The sequence below is a fragment of the Dendronephthya gigantea genome, unplaced genomic scaffold (genome assembly GCF_004324835.1).
Source record: "Dendronephthya gigantea isolate DGI-Jeju-01 unplaced genomic scaffold, DenGig_1.0 000018F, whole genome shotgun sequence".
Taxonomy (NCBI): domain Eukaryota; kingdom Metazoa; phylum Cnidaria; class Anthozoa; order Malacalcyonacea; family Nephtheidae; genus Dendronephthya; species Dendronephthya gigantea.
This window is the reverse complement of record NW_021163028.1, coordinates 2,040,621-2,065,828: the sequence shown is the minus strand read 5'-3', so window position 1 is coordinate 2,065,828 and position 25,208 is coordinate 2,040,621. Positions and strand designations below refer to the sequence as shown.

The window sequence follows — 25,208 nt, the reverse complement described above, 5'->3', positions numbered from 1 at the left end:
AAATAGTAGCATAGCATGACTAAATTGTCCGGCTGGCTACGTCACTGGTTTCTTGCAACTTGATCGTTAATAGTATGGTAAACTGCATACATTGTGCAAAGCTGTATTTTACAATCTATATGACCGAAGGAAAATTCGAAAAGTTCTGGACAATAAACAATAATAGCTTATATTAAAGACACAGCTGGTTAATGCATTCATAACAATGCATTCTTTGCTGACGCTATTGGCGTATGTGCGGGCTATGTGTGGGTACAAGCGAATTACAAAATATTTACCAGAACATTTAAAAACGGATTTTTGGGCAGTATTCCCCACCCTTGCGTTGATTTTTTCTTCTCCTTTTTAAATTGAAACTTTTTGCTCAACGAACAACCAATGTTTCATAATATTGTACTTTGAAGTTTTGCGTGGTACGATTTTACGCAACCATACCACAGGGGGCAAAAAATCAATTAAGTCCCTGAAAGAATTACACGGGGCAATGATTCTTTGGCCCGGTTTACACTCTCAAAGTTTCTGTGATCATGGTTGCAATTTTGCGTTATTATAAATCCCAAGTTTTAAGCATTATGTAGTGAATATAGGATGAAATAACTTTGTATTAATTATAGTGTTACAGTTCCCTCCAATATTTTCAACAAATCTTTTGAAACTTGTTGTTTGAAAATTCCAACTGTGATCACAGAAAATTTGACAGTGTAAAGCGGGCGTTAGCTTAATACGAAAACTGTGAACCGTGAGAGAATTGCATTTAATATGGGATTAACATTCGTGTGGCGCAAAGTCTTCATGAATGATACAAAAGTGATAGAAATTGAGGGCGTAAGAACGAGAATTTACTACCATTTTATCTTTCTGTGAAGATAGGTCTGTCCTTGCCACTAAACAGACGCGATCAGCAGATCTAAGACTAAGATACATAGACTGTAAATAACTCATGTATTCAATTCAAATTAAATTGCTTCAAACTAGTTATTTATCACACGCGACACCAGTTTCTGTGCATGCATGTCTTCATAGTGATAATTTGTGCCTCGCAATTGCTAATCCTGCACTATTGTACTAAATATACTCACCAAACTTGCTCTTAAGGTTTTATACGAGAACACACAAACCAATCCATATCTCGAAATAAAGTCTTTTAGTAATGTCTTATAACATTTCTAGTTGATTGCAGCAAATCAAATGACATAATGATGATCAAAATCACGAGACAAAAACGCGATCCTGGCCGACCCTTTGAATTGGTAACGTTCGATTATAAGACCACTTTAATATAGGATGTTGGTTTCTTGCAGTGGCGTAGCCAACCTGACGATTTAGTTATGCTATGCAAGTTTTATGTTATTATCATTTATTCATGTCTTTAGAAATCCATTGTTTTCACAGTCAATGAACACCAAAATATTAGCATAGCATGACTAAATTGTTGGACTGGCTAAGCCACTGGTTTATGCATGCACCTTATTAGTATGGTAAATTGCATGTGCAAAGCTGTATTTTACAATCTATATGACCGAAGGAAAACTCGAATCACACTCGCGTTGATTTATTATTCTTCTTTTCAAATTGAAAGTTATTGCTCAACGCACAACCAATGTTTCATAATATTGTGCTTTGAAGTTTTGCGTGGTACGATTTTACGCAACCAATACCACAGGGGGCAAGATGAATTTTAGTTATTTGAAAAAAATCAATTTAGTCCCTGAAAGAATTGCACGGGGCAATGATTCTTAGGCCCAGTTTACACTGTCAATGTTTCTATGATCACAGTTGCAATTTTGCGTTATTAAATCCCAAGTTTTAAGCATTATGTAGTAAATATAGGATGAAATAACTTCGTATTAATTTTAGTGTTACAGTTCCCTCCAGTATTTTAAAACAAATCTTTTATAACTTGTTGTTTGAAAATTCCGACAGTGATCACAGAAAATTTGACAGTGTAAACTGGGCGTTAGCTTAATAAGAAAACTGTGAACATCGAGAGAATGGCATTATAATATGGGATTAACATTCGTGTGGCGCAAAGTCTTCGTGAATGATATAAAAGTGATAGAAATTGAGGGCGTAAAAACGAGAATTTACTACCAGTTTATCTTTCTGTGAAGATAAGTTTGCCCTTGCCACTAAACAGACGCGATCATCAAGTCTAAGACTAAGACATATAGATTGTAAATAACTCATCTATTCAATTCAAATCAAGAAAATATTTCTTCAAATTATTTATGACACGCGACACCAGCTTTTGTGCATGCATGTCTTCATAGTGAAAATTTTTGCCTCTCAATTGCTAATCCTGCACTATTATACTAAATATACTCACCAAACGTCAACGAACACCAAAATATAAGCATGCATAGCATGACTAAATTGTCGGGCTAGCTACGTCACTAGCTTCTTGCAACTTAATAGTTAATAGTATGGTAAATTGCATACATTGTGCAAAGCTGTATTTTACAATCTATATGACAATTCGAAAAGTTCTGGACAATAAATAATAATAGCTTATATTAAAGACTCAGCTGGTTAATTCATTCATAACAATGCATTCTTTGCTGACGCTATTGGCGTATATGCGGGTTATGTGTGGATACAAGCGAAATACAAAATATTTACCATAACATTTAAAAACGGATTTTTGGGCAGTATTACCCACACTCGCGTTGTTTTATTATTCTTCTTTTCAAATTGAATGTTATTATTATAGTTTCATAATATAGTACTTTGAAGTTTCGCGTGGTACGATTTTACGCAACCAATACCACAGGGGGCAAGATAAATTTTAGTTATTTGCGTAAAATCAATTTAGACCCTGAAAGAATTACACGGGGCAATGATTCTTAGGCCCGGTTTACACTGTCAAAGTTTTTGTGTTCACGGTTTCAATTTTGCGTTATAAGATCGAAAGTTTTAAGCATTACGTACTGAATATAGGATGAAATAACTTCGTATTAATTATAGCGTTACAGTTCCCTCCAGAATTTTCAACAAATCTTTTAAAACTTGTTGTTTGAAAATTCCAACTGTGATCACAGAAAATTTGACAGTGTAAAGCGGGCGTTAGCTTAATACGAAAACTGTGAACCGTGAGAGAATTGCATTTAATATGGGATTAACATTCGTGTGGCGCAAAGTCTTCGTGAATGATGCAAAAGTGATAGAAATGGAGGGCGTAAAAACGAGAATTTACTACCAGTTTATCTTTCTGTGAAGATAAGTCTGCCCTTGTCGCTAAGCCAACGCAATCAGCAGATCTAAGACTAACGACATATAGATTGTAAATAACTCATCTATTCAATTCCAATTAAGAAAATATTGCTTCAAATTATTTATCACACGCGACACCAGTTTCTGTGCATGCATGTCTTCATAGTGATAATTTGTGCCTCCAATGCTATCCTGCACTATTGTACAAAATATACTCACCAAACTTGCTCTTAAGGTTTTATACGAGAACACACAAACCAATCCATATCTCGAAATAAAGTCTTTTAGTAATGTCTTATAACATTTCTAGTTGATTGCAGCAAATCAAATGAGATAATGATGATCAAAATCACGAGACAAAAACTCGATCCTGGAACCCTTTGAATTGGTAACGTTCGATTATAAGACCACTTTAATATAGGATGTTGGTTTCTTGCAGTGGCGTAGCCAACCTGACGATTTAGTTATGCTATGCAAGTTTTATGTTATTATCATTTATTCATGTCTTTAGAAATCCATTGTTTTCACAGTCAATGAACACCAAAATATTAGCATAGCATGACTAAATTGTTGGACTGGCTAAGCCACTGGTTTATGCATGCACCTTATTAGTATGGTAAATTGCATGTGCAAAGCTGTATTTTACAATCTATATGACCGAAGGAAAACTCGAATCACACTCGCGTTGATTTATTATTCTTCTTTTCAAATTGAAAGTTATTGCTCAACGCACAACCAATGTTTCATAATATTGTGCTTTGAAGTTTTGCGTGGTACGATTTTACGCAACCAATACCACAGGGGGCAAGATGAATTTTAGTTATTTGAAAAAAATCAATTTAGTCCCTGAAAGAATTGCACGGGGCAATGATTCTTAGGCCCAGTTTACACTGTCAATGTTTCTATGATCACAGTTGCAATTTTGCGTTATTAAATCCCAAGTTTTAAGCATTATGTAGTAAATATAGGATGAAATAACTTCGTATTAATTTTAGTGTTACAGTTCCCTCCAGTATTTTAAAACAAATCTTTTATAACTTGTTGTTTGAAAATTCCGACAGTGATCACAGAAAATTTGACAGTGTAAACTGGGCGTTAGCTTAATAAGAAAACTGTGAACATCGAGAGAATGGCATTATAATATGGGATTAACATTCGTGTGGCGCAAAGTCTTCGTGAATGATATAAAAGTGATAGAAATTGAGGGCGTAAAAACGAGAATTTACTACCAGTTTATCTTTCTGTGAAGATAAGTTTGCCCTTGCCACTAAACAGACGCGATCATCAAGTCTAAGACTAAGACATATAGATTGTAAATAACTCATCTATTCAATTCAAATCAAGAAAATATTTCTTCAAATTATTTATGACACGCGACACCAGCTTTTGTGCATGCATGTCTTCATAGTGAAAATTTTTGCCTCTCAATTGCTAATCCTGCACTATTATACTAAATATACTCACCAAACGTCAACGAACACCAAAATATAAGCATGCATAGCATGACTAAATTGTCGGGCTAGCTACGTCACTAGCTTCTTGCAACTTAATAGTTAATAGTATGGTAAATTGCATACATTGTGCAAAGCTGTATTTTACAATCTATATGACAATTCGAAAAGTTCTGGACAATAAATAATAATAGCTTATATTAAAGACTCAGCTGGTTAATTCATTCATAACAATGCATTCTTTGCTGACGCTATTGGCGTATATGCGGGTTATGTGTGGATACAAGCGAAATACAAAATATTTACCATAACATTTAAAAACGGATTTTTGGGCAGTATTACCCACACTCGCGTTGTTTTATTATTCTTCTTTTCAAATTGAATGTTATTATTATAGTTTCATAATATAGTACTTTGAAGTTTCGCGTGGTACGATTTTACGCAACCAATACCACAGGGGGCAAGATAAATTTTAGTTATTTGCGTAAAATCAATTTAGACCCTGAAAGAATTACACGGGGCAATGATTCTTAGGCCCGGTTTACACTGTCAAAGTTTTTGTGTTCACGGTTTCAATTTTGCGTTATAAGATCGAAAGTTTTAAGCATTACGTACTGAATATAGGATGAAATAACTTCGTATTAATTATAGCGTTACAGTTCCCTCCAGAATTTTCAACAAATCTTTTAAAACTTGTTGTTTGAAAATTCCAACTGTGATCACAGAAAATTTGACAGTGTAAAGCGGGCGTTAGCTTAATACGAAAACTGTGAACCGTGAGAGAATTGCATTTAATATGGGATTAACATTCGTGTGGCGCAAAGTCTTCGTGAATGATGCAAAAGTGATAGAAATGGAGGGCGTAAAAACGAGAATTTACTACCAGTTTATCTTTCTGTGAAGATAAGTCTGCCCTTGTCGCTAAGCCAACGCAATCAGCAGATCTAAGACTAACGACATATAGATTGTAAATAACTCATCTATTCAATTCCAATTAAGAAAATATTGCTTCAAATTATTTATCACACGCGACACCAGTTTCTGTGCATGCATGTCTTCATAGTGATAATTTGTGCCTCGCAATTGCTAATCCTGCACTATTGTACAAAATATACTCACCAAACTTGCTCTTAAGGTTTTATACGAGAACACACAAACCAATCCATATCTCGAAATAAAGTCTTTTAGTAATGTCTTATAACATTTCTAGTTGATTGCAGCAAATCAAATGAGATAATGATGATCAAAATCACGAGACAAAAACTCGATCCTGGAACCCTTTGAATTGGTAACGTTCGATTATGAGACCACTTTAATCTAGGATGTTGGTTTCTTGCAGTGGCGTAGCCAACCTGACGATTTAGTTATGCTATGCAAGTTTTATGTTATTATCATTTATTCATTTCTTTAGAAATCCATTGTTTTCACAGTCAATGAACACCAAAATATTAGCATAGCATGACTTAATGTCGGGCTGGCTACGCCACTGGTTTATGCACCTTATTAGTATCGTAAATTGCATACATTGTGCAAAGCATGTATTTTACAATCTATATGACCGAAGGAAAACTCGAAAAGTTCTGGACAATAAACAATAATATAGCTTATATTAAAGACTCAGCTGGTTAATGCATTCATAACCATGCATTCTTTGCTGACGCTATTGGCGTATATGCGGGTTATGCGTGGGTACAAGCGAATTACAAAATATTTACCATAACATTTAAAAACGGATTTTTGGGCAGTATTACCCACACTCGCGTTGTTTTATTATTCTTCTTTTCAAATTGAATGTTATTGCTCAACGCGCAACAAAAGTTTCATAATATAGTACTTTGAAGTTTTGCGTGGTACGATTTTACGCAACCAATACCACAGGGGGTAAGATAAATTTTAGTTATTTGCGTAAAATCAATTTAGACCCTGAAAGAATTACACGGGGCAATGATTCTTAGGCCCGCTTTACACTGTCAAAGTTTTTGTGTTCACGGTTTCAATTTTGCGTTATAAGATCGAAAGTTTTAAGCATTACGTAGTGAATATAGGATGAAATAACTTCGTATTAATTATAGTGTTACAGTTCCCTCCAGTATTTTCAACAAATCTTTTAAAACTTGTTGTTTGAAAATTCCAACTGTGATCACAGAAAATTTGACAGTGCAAAGCGGGCGTTAGCTTAATACGAAAACTGTGAACCGTGAGAAAATAGCATTTAATATGGGATTAAATGTGTGGCGCCAGTTGTCGCTAATGATAGTAACAAAAGTGATGGCAATTGAGGGTGTAAAAACGAGAATTTACTACCAGTTTATCTTTCTGTGAAGATAAGCCTGCCCCTGCGGCTAAACATACGCGATCAGCAGATCTAAGACTAAGATACATAGACTGTAAATAACTCATCTATTCAATTCAAATTAAATTGCTTCAAACTAGTTATTTATCACACGCGACAGCAGTTTCTGTGCATGCATGTCTTCATAGTGATAATTTTGCCTCGCAATCGCTAATCCTGCACTATTATACAAAATATACTCACCAAACTTGCTCTTAAGGTTTCATACGAGAACCCACAAACCAATCCATATCCCAAAATAAAGTATTTTAGTAATGTCTTATAACATTTCTAGTTGATTGCAGCAAATCAAATGAAAGTAACCATATCAAATGAGAATTGACAAGCTGAAATAAGCCAAAGATTTTTAAAGACTTCTCTATACCAAATGAGTGTATTTTGGTAGGTAGATATTATCATATTAGCGCATGCTAGTTCCCAGTTTTTTCGCGTATTGAAACTAGAACCCGAGTTAGAGCAGAGTCCTTTCTCACAATATGAGCAAACGACCATACAGTACCAAATAGGCGTACATAGACAAATTTGTTCTGCGGTTCTACGTCTCTCGAGGTAAAATTTACGTGGTTCAGATTATAATTTTAGTTCAGTGTAATAACTGATGAGAATACCTATGCAAATAGCATTACACGACATTGTAAAATATGGTTAACAAAGAGGGAATAGCGAATACATAAAGCGTGCCCCCAAACTGTCGATAACTATCATTACACCAAATGGACTTTCGAAAGAACCGTTTTTATGCCATTATTTGTTGTAATTCATAAGTTGTAACCCCCAGTGGCGGATCCAGGGTAATTAAGTCAGAATAAATTACTGCAGCACTAATATTGGTATAGATTTTAAAGGAAAGTATTCTTTAGAAATGAATAATCAATAGCGTTGGTATTGAGGTATTTTGAATTGGAAATTAAGCCGTATAATTTATGCTGCCCTATCCTAAATGCACCATGTGGATAACCCTCGTTATATGTTCCCCAATTAACGTTATTTACTTTCTGGAATCAAACTCGAACTGTTATGGACTAGCTCATTAATCTTTTTGCCCATTACCGTTCGACTAATATGCGTGAGAAACGATCAGGTAATTTTAACTTTACAGATCTTGGAAAGCAAGATTTGCGATATCCCCGCTACGGTAAAACACATTGTTCTTATACGTTTGTTAGGGTATCGCCCACATGTAAGCTTTCCCGGGCCTTCGTTAGTGCATGAATCTGTGTTGAAGGAAAGAAAGCTCAAGGTATGCGTATTTGCCTAGATTGTCAACAGGCGTTGATCGATTGTCGATTTTTTTTAACATTTGGTTTCATGGTGTAACTGGTTACGTCACGGTCACGCGACGCGAGTTGAGGTTTCCGAGTGGAAATAAAAAACCAGCAACGTTCCCAAGTTTTTCTTTATACCTTTCTATAACCTTTCAATAAACAATATAGCTGAACCTATTACAATAAAAAAACGAGACGTGAACGATTCAACATGCGAAATGCAATATTTTAATATGATTGTTTTACACGAAAACTGTGAACTGTGAGAGGATGGCATTTAATATGGGATTAACATTCGTGTGGCGCCAGTTGTCGTGAATGATACAAAAGTGATAGCAATTAGGGTGAAAAAACGAGAACTTTATACCAGTTTATCTTTTTGTGAAGATAAGTCTGCCCTTGTCGCTAAACAGACGCGATCAGCAGGTCTAAGACTAAAACACATAAACTCAAAATAACTCATCTATTCAATTCAAATTAAGAAAATATTGCTTCAAATTATGCGACGCGAGTTGAGGTTTCCGAGTGGAAATAGAAAACCAGCAATGTTCCCAAGTTTTTCTTGACATCATTTCTGACCATTCAATATTAAATAATAGCTAGACCTATTACAATAAAAAAATGAGACGTGAACGATTTAACATGCAACATGCCATATTTTAATACGATAGTTTACCATGCGGCATCGAACAAGATTTTTCTCAGTGGCGAAAAACTCCGTATAACAATCATGTTCATATAATAAATGGATATTGCAAGGAAATGGCATGAACGAATGCTTTTAAATTTTTTAAAATGGAAGATGTATGGATATTATCATGCAGAGGCATGAAAGATTAACAACAAGTTTAAACGTTTATACTGATTAGACGTCAAACATTTCTTCTATTAATTCGACAAGATGCTTGAATTATCATTCATATTTTCTGAATACTTTTGACTGCAAATCCCAGGCCGAAGGCTGAAGCTAAATCCCGAATTACTGCCCCATTAGAGTGACGTATGCTTTGAGAACAGAGACGTCGGAGCGATAAAGGGCAATCCCGGGTAGTCAGTAGAAAATTCGTAGCGACACTCTTTGGTATGAATTTTAATGGCATTCCAAATTTAAACTTCACGAACGTACTTGAATAGGATACTTAGCCTAGAACCTAGCGGCCTTGCGACCTTATCTTCTAAGCATTTTACCTCTCGACTTTCAGACCCCGTTTACACTAGAGCGAAAGTTTTCGGATTCATCACGAAAGCGGAATGTTTTAGTACCGGATTCATGTTGCTGTTTACACACGCAGCAACGAATCCGATAGAAAATGTACTCAGTTTTAAGCCGTATATATCCGGAAACTTTGAATCCGTAAAAGTTTGTGGAAACTTCGTATCCAGAAACATTTGAATCCGGAAAATTTTCTTGTGCAAACGCTTTGTACGACGAATCCGAAGAAATTCAAACGTGACGACCAAACAATTCTCCAAGAACAAGTATAATGTGAGTGTAAACCGACAAATCCGCATACAGAGAAAACTAAAGTGTAGTGTAAACACCTGACGAATCCGATACATGTGTGTAACAATGAATCCGGAAAATTTTACAAATCCGGAAACTTTCGTTCTAGTGTAAACGGGGTCTCAATGGAATAATATTATTTAATTAATACAAATAATATTAATTCACCGTCGCCACCCTTGCTCCCCTTAGTCTTAGAAAAGGCGCCCCCCTTTCTCCCCTTAGTCTTAGAAAAGGCGCCCGCCTTTCTCCCTTAGTCTTAGAAAAGGCGCCCCCCTTTCTCCCCTTAGTCCTAGAAAAGGCGCCCCCCTTTTTCTGGCATGCAAGGCATACGTAAGTCTACGAAATTAAGTCATCCCCATAATAGGAGGATGAAATGTTAAAAACTAAATTCTCTTGAAGTGGATTCGGTTCCCGAAAGTCATATCGTGCATCCTTAGGATTATTTTCACGTTGCATATAGGACAGTGCACTTTGTGAAAAACGACTTATTTTGTGCAGTGTTCACTGAACCGATCTTGCAAAGTGAACCGATCTTGCAACTATCCTTCAATGATTATTTGGTTAAAGTAAAGTACAGGGGACAATTCAAGGTTTGGAAGTACTTTTCGCTGTTTTACAATAGCAAGATGTATAGTTATAAAGCATGACCGGAAATTATAACATGTTGCGGGCCATAAAAGGTGCATATTTAATAAAGCCACCCGGCGCCTGTTCAACCTAAAATTAGTCATGATCAAAGAAGAACTGCAATATTAACGGATGAATCATGAAGCGCTTATCACTAGTATCTTGTATTAAACAGCGACTAACTAAGTGGATTAGCTTGTAGGTACACCACGTAAGTATTTAATACTGCCAAAAAGTAGCCTATTAAATACTTACGGGGTGAACTTATAAGCTAATTTACTTATTGACGTCACCATGCAAACATACAAGAATATTATAGCGACTAACTAGCTTAAATAAAATTTCCACGGTTTTAAAACTCGCTTTTCTCTATTAGCTTACCTTAGACAAGTGGTCATCTTTAATTTCTTCATGAGGAAAACGCCTTCTCAAAGTTCGATACTAGATTTTTTTATCAAACTGTTCTATAGTTGGAGGTTAACAACGGTGTGTCCTGCCATTAGTTGCGAATTTGTTTCTTGACGTTGTCAGGATCTGCAAATGTTCGCGTGAATTTCTAGGGGGCCGGATTATGTACTAATTCAGTGAACGGGGGGTTTACATTGCTTCCAAGCAGCTTCTCGATGATTTCCACAAATTATAACAATGAACAACTTTCTTCTGAATCTTCTTAAACCAGAACAAACACGCTGTCTACTCCCAGGGATAGCTGAAGCGCATGCGACAAAAATGAGAACATGGGAGAAAATATTATGGTCTTTGATTAGGTGATATAGGAAACTTCAACTGCAACTGCTTTTCCCAAAACCTGGTAAAGCTAATATAGAGGCAATCACACTGCCATTTTCAAGCAAGAAAAATATTATTCGCCTTACAATAGTGTCACGATCAATACATGTTTGTGGTGTGTCCGGAATCAGGGTTTTTTAGTTGGAAGATAGATCGCTGGAGATATCATGTAACATATTCCTCTGCTACTTTTCGTGAATCCAACAACTCTTGCATCTTCATTTCTTCTTTAGCACATACTTTGGCTTCATGGCAATCAAGTTTCGAGTCACAACAAGTTCTTGCTAACGCAAAATACAACGAAGCTATGTAAGGTGGGTTTCTCTGAGCGCACTTCACAGCTTTGTCGCGCGAGCTTCTACTAGTGTTTCCGTTGATTCATTAAAGGCGAAGCGATGAAGAAGCGAAAGGCATGGTACGTGATCTCTTCGTTGGTCTCTTCGTTGGTCTTACGCAGGTCAAAATATGCAGATCTCGCATGCATGGGTGGTTTAACACATTGCACGACACCATCAACTTTCGGGGTTTTGTACAGATTTATTGAATAAATGTAATTCGCAGTTAAAACAAAAGTGCCCAAAAGCTTATGGAGAGCACATTATATATGTTAGTTTGTCTGTGATCGCCTGACGTTCTTAGGCTAACGATGGAGCTTGCTTGTAAACCATTTCTGCGAGAATATCACAGCTAAAGTTGTGGAAAAACCTGTATGAAGCTTGAAAATATCACTACTTTCCAATAATTCGCAAATATCCCGGTTTAGACTTTAGGTTAGTTGCCTGGTTTTGACTGCATAATATTTTTAGCATTTTCTCGACATTGCATGATCTTTTTTCAACCGTTAACTGAATAACTATTTACGGTCAAGGAATGACATAGCTTTAGAAAATGTTTTATCATTAGACTTGTGCCAATGCCCTCTCATCCTGTTATTGGGCATGATCGGCAAAGAATCAGAGAGAAATTTCCCAACAAATACCAAAGACAAACCAATACTTTCTACTGATCTTCGTCGTTCTCAAAATCATTCGGGCTACACTTTTTCGTCACTAAAAAATTCATCCAACCTTTTATGCAAGCAGCTGCTCGGTGTTATCCATGACACGGACAACTTTCTTCTCGCTACTCTTTAACAGAAACATCAACGATGGTTCCGGAATCTCTCCAAGATTAATACCAAAGTCATGACAAAGACGTAGTCTCACACCAGGAACAGTTGAAACATACGATAAAAAAGAAAAAAATAACGACAAACCCATGCTGATTGCTTAGGTGATTCAAAGCTTCAACTGCCAACGGGCTCTTCCCAAAGCCAGGTCCACCAACAATAGAGACAATTCCACTATCATTCCAAGAAAGATAATATTTGATATTCAATTTTGCAGCCAACAAACGTTTGTTGGTTGTCAGGAATGAGGCTTTGAAAATCTTGTAATGACTTATAATTAATCTCCAATTTCTCTTCCAGTTTTTTAATAGCCTGCCTATCGGAACTCTGATCATCTTTTAAACTTCTTTCATTTTGCTGACAACTCCACCTATCTTATTTGATCATTGCAATAAATATTTAAAATCACTGTGCTTAAGACTGTTAACATAATAATTGTCGTGAATGTAACTAAACCATATAATTATATAACTGATCAAAAAATTGCTTATTTATATTTTTATGAAAATTATGAAAAAACTTGAGATAAATTATGAACCGAAAATTAGTGTAGAATTATGTATGTAATGTACTAATGTACTCATCCCTTAAAATATCATTGTTTACGAGTTTTTCAGTTACGTTCGTACATATATATATATATATATATATATATATATATATATATATATATATATATATATATATATATATATATATATATATATATATATATCGATTTAATCTAAAATACACTCTGGCTGAGATAGTGTTAGAACTAATAAAAGCTGCACCAATATCGCAAAGTGAAACATGAATATCGTAAAACATCAACAAGTAAACGTGCATGATAAGTTCAATTAACAGCATGAAATTAAATTTCAAGGCTATTCAAGGATTCTTTTGCCGTTTGAATAATCTTTTTTAATGTTTCTTCTGTGTGCGATTCCAACAATTCCTGCATATCCATTGCCTCTTTAGCATATCCCGCGGCTTCTTGGCAATCGGATTTCCAGGCACGACACGCTTTCGCTAACGCATAATTCATGGAGGCTCTACAATAAGTATGCTTGCCAACCATGTCGCGAGCTTTCTTTAACATTGCCACTGATTCATCAAAGTGACCAAGATAAGAAAGGCACGCCCCACAACTCTTGAGCAAGAACGCAAAGTGCTCGTTTGAATCAATTTTCAGTTTCTTGCGGAGTATTATGGCATCAGAATAGTGTATCATTGCTTCGTTGGTTTTATGCAGGTCAAAATATAAGTCTCCTAACCGTTTGTGTAGAACGCATGTTAATTCGTGGTCACCGAAAAACTCTTTAGCTAACGACAAAGCTTGCTTGTGAAATTTTTCTGCACAATTGTACTTTTCATTGTACTTTTCTCTGTTTATACGGAATACTTTATTTGCGTCTTTCTTGTTTACACTTCCACGCTCCATAAGAAAATATGCTTCAGCTGCTTTCTCGATAGGGCTTGCTGATTGATTTTCTTGTAAAGGCGGAAAATCCTTTTCTGAAAGATTAGGAGGGGCTGCAATTTTTGCTTTTTTCGAGTCAAACCGAGCAAAAATACAGTAGCAAAACGTAAATAAGGACCTGTCCTTTCTTAGTAACGTTTTATTCTTTTGCAACGCCACCGCGATGTCATTCACTCGGTCAAAATATTCAGGAGACTTCCATGCCGATTTATGTCCTTCCTGATTTGCTACCAAACATCGAAATGTGATCTCAATAGCTGTTGGCTTTCGACTTTCGGCCAATTTAATACAAAATTCAAAGAAATCGCTCAAAACTGTTCCTTGAAGAAGATCCCAGCTGAAGCTGTAGAAGAACCAACATGTAGAATTGTAAATATCACTACGTTTTAATATTTTCGTTGCTTCATCATGGCTGCAGATCCTCAACGTTTTCTCGACATTGTGAATGTCTTCCCTCAGTGAGTCCCTAGCGCTAGTAAATCCGTTATTTGAAAAACATCTCAAGGTCAACGAATGGCACATTTTTAGAAAATGTCTCACCATAAGTCTTTGTGCCCTTTCCTTTTCATCTTGAAATTGGTCATCATTAATCAGGAACTGTCGAATTAGCGAATGAATCACGAAGCGCTTATCACTGAACCTCTGTATTAAGCTTTGGCGAACAAGAATTTCCAAAAATTCCATGGTTTTAGACTCGCTTTTTTCAATTACCTCTTCTGCAGAACCTGTTGCAAAATTCCCATCAAATACCGACAGACGGACCAATGCTTTCTGATCTTCTTTACTCAACTTCTGAAAAGATAATTGGATTGCTTTTTGAACACGGTGGTCGACGTTCCCTGAAGCACAATTCTTTTTCAACCACTGTATCGACTCTGAAACACCATGAGGATCTAGAACTAGTGTTCCTGTGACACACAAGGCCAGTGGGACGAAGGCACACCGCTTAGCCAATTTAGACAAATACGCTTCTTGAACGTTTTCATCAAGGCAACACTTTCTCAAAAGTTCGACACTTGAGCTTTCGTCTAACTCTTGAATATGATGGTTTACCGATGATGTTTGTTCTGGAATAACGAATTGGGTTCTTGACGTCGTTAAAATCTGCAAATTTTTCGATGAAATTTTGCGAAGGGTAAGCAGTAATTCAATGAAATAAGATTTTACATCGCTTTCGAGGAGTTGTTCGATGTTGTCCATGACAAGGACAACCTTTCTTTCAATACTCTTCAACCAGAACGTCAACGATGACTCAGGATCTGCTACAGGATTAACGCCAACGTCGTGACAAATGCGTTGTAGTACTTCAGGGACAGTTACAGCATATGACAGGCACGAGAAAATGACGACGATGTCATGTTCTTCTCTTAAGTGGTGGGAAATTTCAATGGCAACTGTAGTCTTGCCGATACCCGGTGGTCCAACTAAAGAGACAATTTCACAGCCATTCTCCACGATTGAGGATATCACTTCTTTCACTATAGTGCAATGGCCAGTAAATTTCGGGGTTTTCTTAGGTATGCAGCTATTCAGTCGGAACCTTCCATCAGATCTGTGATTGGTGATGACTTCCGGCAATGAATCTACGATACTTTGCACCGCCTTATATTCTTCTGCCGATTTAATAATCTTTTCCAGTATTTCTTTGTCGCGTGAGTTCAGCAAATCTAGCATCTCCTTTGCCTCCTTTGCATATTGTACGGCTTCTTGGCAATCAGATTTCCAGGAACTAAAAGTTATTGCTAACTGACAATTCACCTTGGCTTTACAAAGGGTGTGCTCCTCAGCGATCTTGTCAGCGATGTCACGAGCTTCCTTTAGTGTTTCAACAGATTTGTCGAAGCAGCGAAGGAACGAAAGACACCCTCCGCAATTCTTTAGCAACATTACAAACTGCTCATTAGAGTCAAGTTTTAGTTTCTTGTGAAGATTCACGGCTTCGCTATAGTAAGTCATTGCCGTATCTTTCTTACCCCAGTTAAAGCATACGTCTCCTACATGTTTAAGGAGAGAGCATGTTAATGCGTGATCGCCTAACACCTCTTTAGCTAAAGATAAAGCATCATTGTAAAATGATTTTGCGAAGTTCCTGTATTCTTTGTCCTTTTTTTTCGTCTTTTTATTCACTTTATTAGACCTTTTTGTTGCATACATTTTGCTTATATTCCCACGTTTCATAAGAATATATGCCTCCGCCACTTTTTCAATCGGACGAAGAACTTTGTTTTCAGGCAAAGAAGGAAGACCATCTTTGGTAGGATCCGCCGGTAAGCAATTTGATGAGTTATTAAACTGGTATCGGGCGAGTAACTGATAGCAAAACATAAATACGAATCTATCTTCTTTCAATGCTGCTTTATTTTTCTCAAACGCTGCCTCGATTTTCTGAATTAGGCCAGCGTATTCCTCAGACTTCCATGCTGATTTACGACCTTCTTGATCTGCTGCCAAACATTGGAATAGGATCTTGATAACTGGTTCATTTGTACTTTCAGCCAGGCTAATACAGGATTTAAAAAAATTCTTTAACACCGTTTCTGGAAGAAGATCCCAGCTGAAATTGTGGAAAAATCTGTACGAAAACTTGTAAATATCACTACTGGCCAAATGCTCAGAGATATTTGGGTTTGAATTGGTTGCCAGATCTTGGCTGCAAATTTTGTGCGTTTTCTCTATATTTTGAATATTCTTTTTCAGTGACTCCCTAGCGCTGGTGAATCCGTTATGCGAGTAACAATCCATCGTCAACGAATGGCACATCTTTAGAAAATGACTCACCATTAATCCTTGAGCCACTGCTTTTTCATCTTGAAATTGGTCATGATCACTAAGGAATCGGCGTATAAGCGAATGAATCACAAAGCGCCTTTCGATAGTTTTCTGTACTAGACTTCGTCCCACCAGTAATTCTAAGAAATTCTCGGTTTGCAACTCACCTCTCTGAATTACTGCTTTCGCAGAGTCTCTTTGGAAACTCCCTTCAAATACCGAGAGGTAAACGAACGCTTTTTTATCTTCATCACTCAGTTTTTGAAAAGAGAACTCGAAGGTTTGTTGCACACAGTGATCAGAATTCCTCAGTGTGTCCATCGGCATTTCTTTCAACCACTGTATTAACTCCAAAAGATTATCCCCACCTTGAATTCTCGATCCTGCGATACACAAAGCGAGTGGTACAAAACCACAAAGCTTAGCCAATTCAGGTAGGTATGCATTCTCACTTTCTATATCAGGACAACACATTTTCAAAAGTTCGATGCTAGATTTTTCATCCAACTCTTCCAGTTGGTGATTTAAGACGGTGTGCCCAAGGATTACGAATTTCGTTCTTGAAGTTGTTAGGATCTGCAAATGTAAGCGTGAATTTTTTCGCAGCGTAAGCAGTAAATCATTAAACTGAGACTTCACATCGCTCTCAAGTAGCTGCTCGATGTTGTCCATGACAAGAACAACATTCTTCTCAATGCTCTTCAACCAAAACATCAACGAAGATTTAGAATCATCTCCAGGATTAACGCCAACGTCATGACAAAGACGTAGTATCACTTCGGGAACAGTTGCAATATTTCGCAGATATGAGAAAATAACGACAATATCATGATCATTTCTCAAGCAATGGGAAACTTCAACTGCAACAGTGCTCTTCCCAAAACCTGGTCCACCCACAATGGTGGCAATCCCACAGCCCCCTTTCTCCACCAAGGAAGACGTTATTGTCTTTACGATGGCGTCTCGGCCAATAAAAGTTTCGGGTTTGTCAGGAATGCAGCTGTCTTGTCTTACTTGAACGTTGACCACGCGATGTAATGACTCAATATCTTTTTCCAATAATTCCAACTTTTCTTCTAGGTTCTTTATTACCTGCCTGTCAGAACTTCGATCATCTTTCATCTGACTGACATCTGCGCATAACTCAACGCGCAGAAAATTCAGTATCTCCTCCGTAGCATTGCTTAGCCCTTTAGCTTTCAAAACTTCGATATCTTCTATACATTTCTTGAGTTCGTCACAACTGAAAACTCTGTCTAGGTCACGAACAAAGTTTTTAGCAATATCAAAAGCATCTTTAAGAGTGGCGTCAGCCAGTTCTTGATCAGGTGCATGAGCCCAACGGTTTCTAACCTCTGAACGGAGCTGTGTGACGAGGTTAAGATCAACACGTCTGTCTGGAGCAAAGGCTGCATTTTCCATCCACGCAAGGACGTTTAGAAGAGATGATAAATCAGTAGAGTCGGCGTTTTTAACGGTTATTTTATTGTTTCCAAGAGCAGGCATAAAGAACTTGGCAACCTCCCAAGGGTCATTCGGCCACTTTGATGTGTCGCAGTTTTCGCGCCATTTGATTTGTCGCTTATCTTTATTCCCATGCGATTTCACAAGCTTATCGTACCATCCTTTGCAAGAGAGACACAGGTCATTGCATTTCTTTTTCCTTACACAATCTCCAGGGTTTGAGCATTTGCCTGGCAAAGAACCACACAGCTTTGCATGCCATTTTTCTATGATATTGCTGGTGTACAATGCGACGGGTTCCTTAATCAATCTGATTATTTCTCCAACGGTTAGCCAGTTGTTGCGTTCGTTCGACCAATTCATTTTTAGTGAAATAGAATTCTTCAAAAGAAAGTAATATATTGTTAACAATGCGAGAAAATCCATAACCTATTTCATTTATACAGTGTTTAAATTCCTGATAGTGTAATCGAAGTGGCTCAATACATTTTTTTTGAAATAATTGGTGCAATAATAAATATTTGGCAGGGTATCAAAATGAAATTTTCATTATATAAAAAGATTGATTTTGTAACCAAAAAGTTAAACTACGTTAATCGATACAACATAATTAGGAATAATTATGTATAAAAACGATATCTTCTATTGAACAAAATTACAAAGAAACTGAACGGTAATAAATATGTCAATGCATAAAATTTCGATTTTTTTTGCTCGCTGTATTTTTGTTCATTAAAAGCGTGTCGTTGTCAAATCGATCTCTAGACACATTTAATAAAGAAATCACTTCATGGTTGGTTGGTTGTACGATTTTTATTATGAACTCGTTGTGAAAAATCGGAAACTCACTCGTTCGCTTTGCGATCCTTCACAACTCGTAAAAATGGTACGTACTCGCCAACCATGAAGTAATCTCTATTTATACCACATGACCATGGAATTTTTGAGCGATTACGGGGCTTGGTATTCACTCGAATACCACGCTTGAGACCCGCTTGCGCAGGATACTCGACTTTTGAATACCCCGCTCCGCCGCTCGTTCCCAGTCCGTCGTGTAATTTTCGCAGCAAATATGGCGGAATCCACACGTCGGTGTAATTTTTCGGTGTAATATATCAGTTACAGACCCTCCGCTCAGGAGATGGCGAAATATTTCCCTCAGTAATGATATTTTCCTTGAGCGAAACCCTCGGATCGTTTACGAAATACTAGAGAGTGCTTAATACCTTATAGTATTATAGATAGAGCAGATATAAAACAATTGCTTACCAAAAATCGTCTACTACACTCTACAGTCTGTTTACCTGTACAGGAATCTTCAGGCTGTACACAAATAACGAAAAGATACCGCCGTTTTTGTCAAAATGTGGGTGGGTGTGCGTTGTTTGAACGACTTTCAACGAACTTTTAACAAAATATCTCTGCGAGCTTATATACTTTCGCTTCAAATGCAGATAGAGCGAATTTTGATTAATTCATTCTAATTCCTCGTAGACGAGCTTTATTCGCTTTCATCTGGACTTACCCTCTAATGAGTAGGTACGCCTCAGTCGTCTATTGTCGGCTAAAATAATCTTGTGATTTATGTCGACTCAAATTATCGATGAGCGATAAATTCAACAGAATATGGTGCAGCAAGAGCTTGCCAAATTTCTGAAACTTTCGTCAGCTGATGATGCGAGTTTATTTGTAGGACAAATTGAAACACAGTCAAAAGACAGGCGACTTTCAATGGCGAAATCGTTTCCGTCTGATTCCAATCGCGATGACTGAAGTGACGATAACTATAAATTTAAAAAATAAAAATTGATGCAGATGTGTCAGCATGCCACAACCACGCTGTTTATTTTCGGTTTTGGTGGCCCAGCAGGTTGGTTTTACCAATTTTCGTCAACAAAGCAATTAAATAATCTTATTTATTATGAATGATTTTGAAATCAATGGTGTTTCTTGCAATCTGATTGGTTAAAAATAGTATGATTAATTCCCAAATCGCACTATTTTTGAGCATTAATCACATCATTTATAAGCCAATAAGATTGAAGCCAGATTTAATATTTCAGTGTAACTATCCAATCAAATAACAGGGGAAAATGGCACAAAATTTTATTATTTTGAATTTTTAAATGCCCTCCAAAATTTCTTGAAAAAAATAGATGAAATATACACCGTTTACGGTTCTTTCAGGCCAGGGGTGGATCCAGCACTAGGGAACTAATTTGCATGACACAAGAAAACTGCCAAAAATAACCACTTTATTTTGTGATGCAAATTAGTGCACTAGTGCTGGATCAACCCGTTTTTCAGGCAATAAATCGTATTGAATTTGTTTTAATTTTTGGCAGGATTCAAAATGAATATAATAAGTGGAAATTGTACTTCAAACTTGTGAAATCAAACTTGTGATTACAAATCGCACTCTCACTTCGGGGTCGTGCGATTTTGTAATCACGCGTTTGATTTCACACCAAATTGCACTCCACTCAGTGCAATTACCATTATATATCTATGCAATAACGTAATAAACAAATAAATATAGGAATAAATCCAGACATTCAAGAGCGAATCAATAAGTTAATTCGATTAAATCAAATCCGATTCGTCAATGAAGAGAACAAAAATCATAAACAAGGGTCGCGAAAATGGTGGGATACCATGAATAAGATAACAGGAAGAAAGACTAAAGTAAATAATTTGAGTCTGTCTATTGATCCAAAGCTTATGAATTCCCATTTCCAAACCATAAATACTGACAAAAACTACTCAACTCCAGAACGCTTACCAATCCCAGAAGGAACTCGTATTCCTGTAGTTGATATATGGTCGAACGCTTTATGATGAAACAAAAAGTACTGCGCCTGGTCCTGATGGCCTACCCTACTGGGTATGGAGAGATTATGCACAATATCTAGCAACGATAATTACTAAAATATTAAATTCCTCTCTCAGTCAGCAATATGTCCCCTTAAAATGGAAACTTGCTAATATTACTCCAATTCCGAAAGAATTCCGAAAGATTGTTCCCAACTCAGACCAATAACGCTAACCGATATTATAATGAGAATTTTGGAAAAAATTGTTTTCAAGCAAGAAATATCACCTCAAGCTAAAAAGATAATAGATAAAGACCAATTTGCCTATAAAGTGGGTACAAACACTACAACTGCTCTTCTTAAGTGCCAGCATAACTGGTTGAAATGGTTAGAGGACGATGCCGAACATGTTCGAGTTATATCGTTTGATCTAAGTAAAGCATTCGACACCGTTCCTCATGATATCGCTTGTGAAAAATTGAAAACAACTGATCTAAATCCATATATAATAAACTGGATGATTAATTTTCTATCTAACCGAAAACAGAGAGTTGTGGTGAATGGAATCGAGACGGAATATGTCCATATCAATAGAGGTGTGCCACAAGGTACTGTATTGGGCCCTTTCCTGTTTTCTCTGATGGTAAACGATGTAAAACCAAAAGATCCGGATAAAAATATGTTGGTCAAATTCGCAGATGACATGACAGTTAGTGCACCGGTTACCATTTCTGGGGATACCGCTTCTAACGAAGTTAAAAACATCAGAGATTGGACATATGAAAACAGAATGACTCTAAATCTATCTAAGACATTGGAAATGGTCAAAAGTAAGAGATCATAAAATCAGTTACCACCTCCAATTGAGGGATTGAACGAAAGGAATGGCTCACACTTATTGGTGTTAGCTTTCAAGACGATCCTTGTTGTTAGGATATCCATGTAGACGGTTTATTGTCTAAAGCTAGTGGACGAATGCATATCTTAAGAGTATGCAAACTATATGGTTACCCTCGTGATCAATTGACCAAATTATTTGACACTTTGATCCTATCCTTGTTTACTAACGCAATCGAAGTATGGGGCTCAGTACTGCTGAAGAAATACTTGAAACGGATACATCAATTTTTCAAACAAGCTAATCGATATGGATACACGACCAAAGAATATAATATCTTCGTCTTCGCTAATTGAAGAGAGAGATAAAACTTTATTTAGAAAAATAATTAAAGATACTGAACATAGTCTTTATGAACTCTTGCCAGATAAGAAATAAGGAATCGCGACTACATCCTCCCCAAAGTTAAAACAGAAAGGTTTAAACGATGCTTTGTAAATAGATGCCTTTTTAATAGTTTTTAAACACGGTTGATATAAACTTGTAATTTTTTAATCTATAGAATCATGTTAATACACATAAAGGTCGTATTATTATCCATGTAAAGTCACACGTTTGTTGTGGCTAAATTTCCAATAAAGACTTTACAGACATACATACATATATCGAAAGCCGTCACTCTTAGTGTTTGGCCATGGATTAGTAAAGAACTGACACTTTTTATACGTAATTAGCGTACGCGCGTACCAGCCAAGTAGTATCCAGGCGCTTTAGAGGAAAAACATGATATAACGTTGCATTTAGCAATTATACAGAGGTCAGCTGAGAAAAATCTAGCGCCGCACGGGGGTGCTTGGCCTGGGGTGGTTTTGTTAAAGGAATTGCCTGGCAGAAAATCATTTCAAGATGTAAACTTCCAAATGAATTATACAATACTATTACATGAATTAGATTCAGGTTTTTACAGATACACCGGTTTTTAAAAATGGTTATATGTTGATTAATATTTTGTAATAAATTATATATTTGTTTCATTTATGTTTACATATCAAAGTTATCCCAAAGGTATCCCTTATAATCATTGCAATTAAGTATTATAAATTAACTGTATGCTACTGGTTCTTCATTTTCCACTCCAGTTAAGTATGTTCATGCATCTTGTTATTGTGCCCTTATTAATGTCACACTATTACCCTGGTCCTCCAAAACTGTCATCCCCAAAAAATTCATCTAAACATTTTACTGATTTTAAAAATAAACAACCAGGCAGAAGTAAAGTTTTTAATTCAGATAATCAACAGCAATTTTTCCTCTGATAAGAACCTTTAGTTATATATTATATTCATATTATCATATCATCTTAGAAAAGTTGGCTTTCATTTTGCAATTCCAAAGACAAAGCAATCAGACTTTGTTAAAAGCTCATGTAAGGCAGGCACCCTGCTCAACACTCCAATGAGTCCGGGAAATTGAAACTAACCAATCACAATGCAAGAAATAGACTGATGGTGCACAAATGAGTTAGGCGACCCCACAAATCAGAGGAGATTTAGGGCCTGCAGAGCATATTAGAGAGTGAGGGGGGGGGGGCTAAGTCCTAAATGTTAGCCAGTTACTGACTTTATTTCAATAATTTTAGCCATCAAAAAATGTGGGGGGCTATGAGATTCAGAGATAAGCCCAAATGGCTTATTGACCAATCGAATGAGCAGGTTGTCCATTTTTTGCTGCTTTATAGAAGAAAGAACTTTTCTGAAACTGAACCCTTAAAACTGGACTATGGCAGGAATTTCATAACAAGATAAGTTTGAATATTTGATTCTTTTCACTTCGAAAAATACAAGATTAAGTCTTCCCAAATATGCTGAAAATCGAAACCTGTTCGTCTTGCAGCGAGGGAGGCTTATTTCTGACACAGTTGCTGATTGCAATACAATTTATTATTTATACAATTTAGCTCATTAACATGAGGTTCGGCATATGAAAGCTCAGTTGACGTCTGTGACCACTGTCTGTGACGTCTAATTGAAGAATGGCAGCCATCATAATACAAACGTGATATATAAACTGAACTATTCTCAGTTTCCTGTATGAATTTTTGTCCATTTTCCCCAAACATACATGTACAAATATATGCAAACGGACGGCAAGTCCAATCATGTGTAGCAGACATTATAATTGCACGTAAAACGTAGCATACTATACTTTTGAAAACCAGATATGTCATATGTCCTTACTGACCACACAACACAGGAGTTTATAGGCACGTGATAATACTCGCTATCTCCGTATGTCGTCCTCGTTTATTACTCCCCTATTTCATACCAAACACTCACCAAATACGACGTTTTTCACTTTTGCACGAGAGCCTTTCAATTTTCAAACTATTCCAATGAAGCCTTCTATTGACATTTCCAATTTATGGTAATATAGAATGAAAACTGAATATAACTTGCCTCGTCGAATCCAGCGAAACATTGATTAAAATTAATAAGAGAAATACATGTTTCGAGACAGATGTTTCAAGATAACTTAAAACATTTTTATTGTTATGGTGGGTTTCAGTGTCAGTATTGGACACTGATATTGGACCGGAACCGGAACTGGAAATTGAAGCAGTTTTGGTTTGGTGGAAAACACGGATCGCGGACCACGGACTACGGACTCCAGACCGCGGATGAAAATACGCCTTTCAGATAATTATTCCTCACTGAAGAAATATAATGGTGAGTGCTTTTTTGAGATTTTTTTTGGTATACTGGATACTATAATTTCCCATGCGTATATTTTTATTAGTGCGAAGGAGTGGGTTATGATTTACAATTTCGTGGTATTGGTAACACTCCAAGTGCCTTGGTGATATACTGTGGTAACTGGCATTACATACACACACACACACACACCCCAAGCACACACACACTAATGTGAACATATTGAAATACACTGATTTTAGTGATTTATAAACCTTGCGATGAAATAAAAATCCCAAATGTAAAACGTTTAATTGCGAGGTCTCAAACACATGGAAAATATGAAAAATAGCTTCAGATACCAGTAAACTCGCATTTGGGTTGCAGGGAATGGATAGTTATTGCTCAGGGGCCGGTTGTATCAAAGCCGGATAGCGTTATCCACCGGATAGTGATTTTTTCAACCGTTCTAAAAATGCTCGAAAAGCGATAAAATTTTAGCTTGAAAGCAACAATTATTAAAGAGGATCCTCGATTTAGGAATACTGAGATTTAATCAAAGTTGTGCCAAATAACGGGCGATTTTGAAGCGATTGAAAAAATCACTATTCGGTGGATAGCGCTATCCGGCTTTCATACAACCGGCCCCAGTGCAGTAGCTAGAAGATCAGTTTATCAAAACAATAATGAATATTTAAAATATTTAACAAACTATATTTTGAATTAATTCAAAAACAATTACCCTCTTTATTCCAACAATGAATTCCCTGTGTGATGGGTAAATTCATTCCAAATTAAATTA

At 36.6% G+C, this 25,208-nt stretch overlaps 1 protein-coding gene across 2 annotated transcripts; it reads right to left on the bottom strand.

The window, feature by feature from the left end:
* Positions 1–13,112: 13,112 nt before the first annotated feature.
* On the bottom strand, positions 13,113–24,251 carry LOC114520907. 2 transcript variants are annotated; one of them, XM_028541256.1, is made up of 3 exons: positions 24,053–24,251; positions 19,591–19,849; positions 13,113–18,446 (listed from the first exon to the last, which is right to left on the bottom strand). In XM_028541256.1, the coding sequence occupies exon 3, from the start codon at positions 18,426–18,428 to the stop codon at positions 13,224–13,226; it is 5,205 nt and encodes a 1,734-aa protein (XP_028397057.1). In that variant the 5' UTR covers positions 18,429–18,446; positions 19,591–19,849; positions 24,053–24,251; the 3' UTR covers positions 13,113–13,223. The 2 variants fall into 2 exon arrangements, with proteins under 2 accessions (XP_028397057.1, XP_028397058.1); XM_028541257.1 differs by lacking the exon at positions 24,053–24,251 and adding an exon at positions 20,848–20,884.
* Positions 24,252–25,208: the final 957 nt, after the last annotated feature.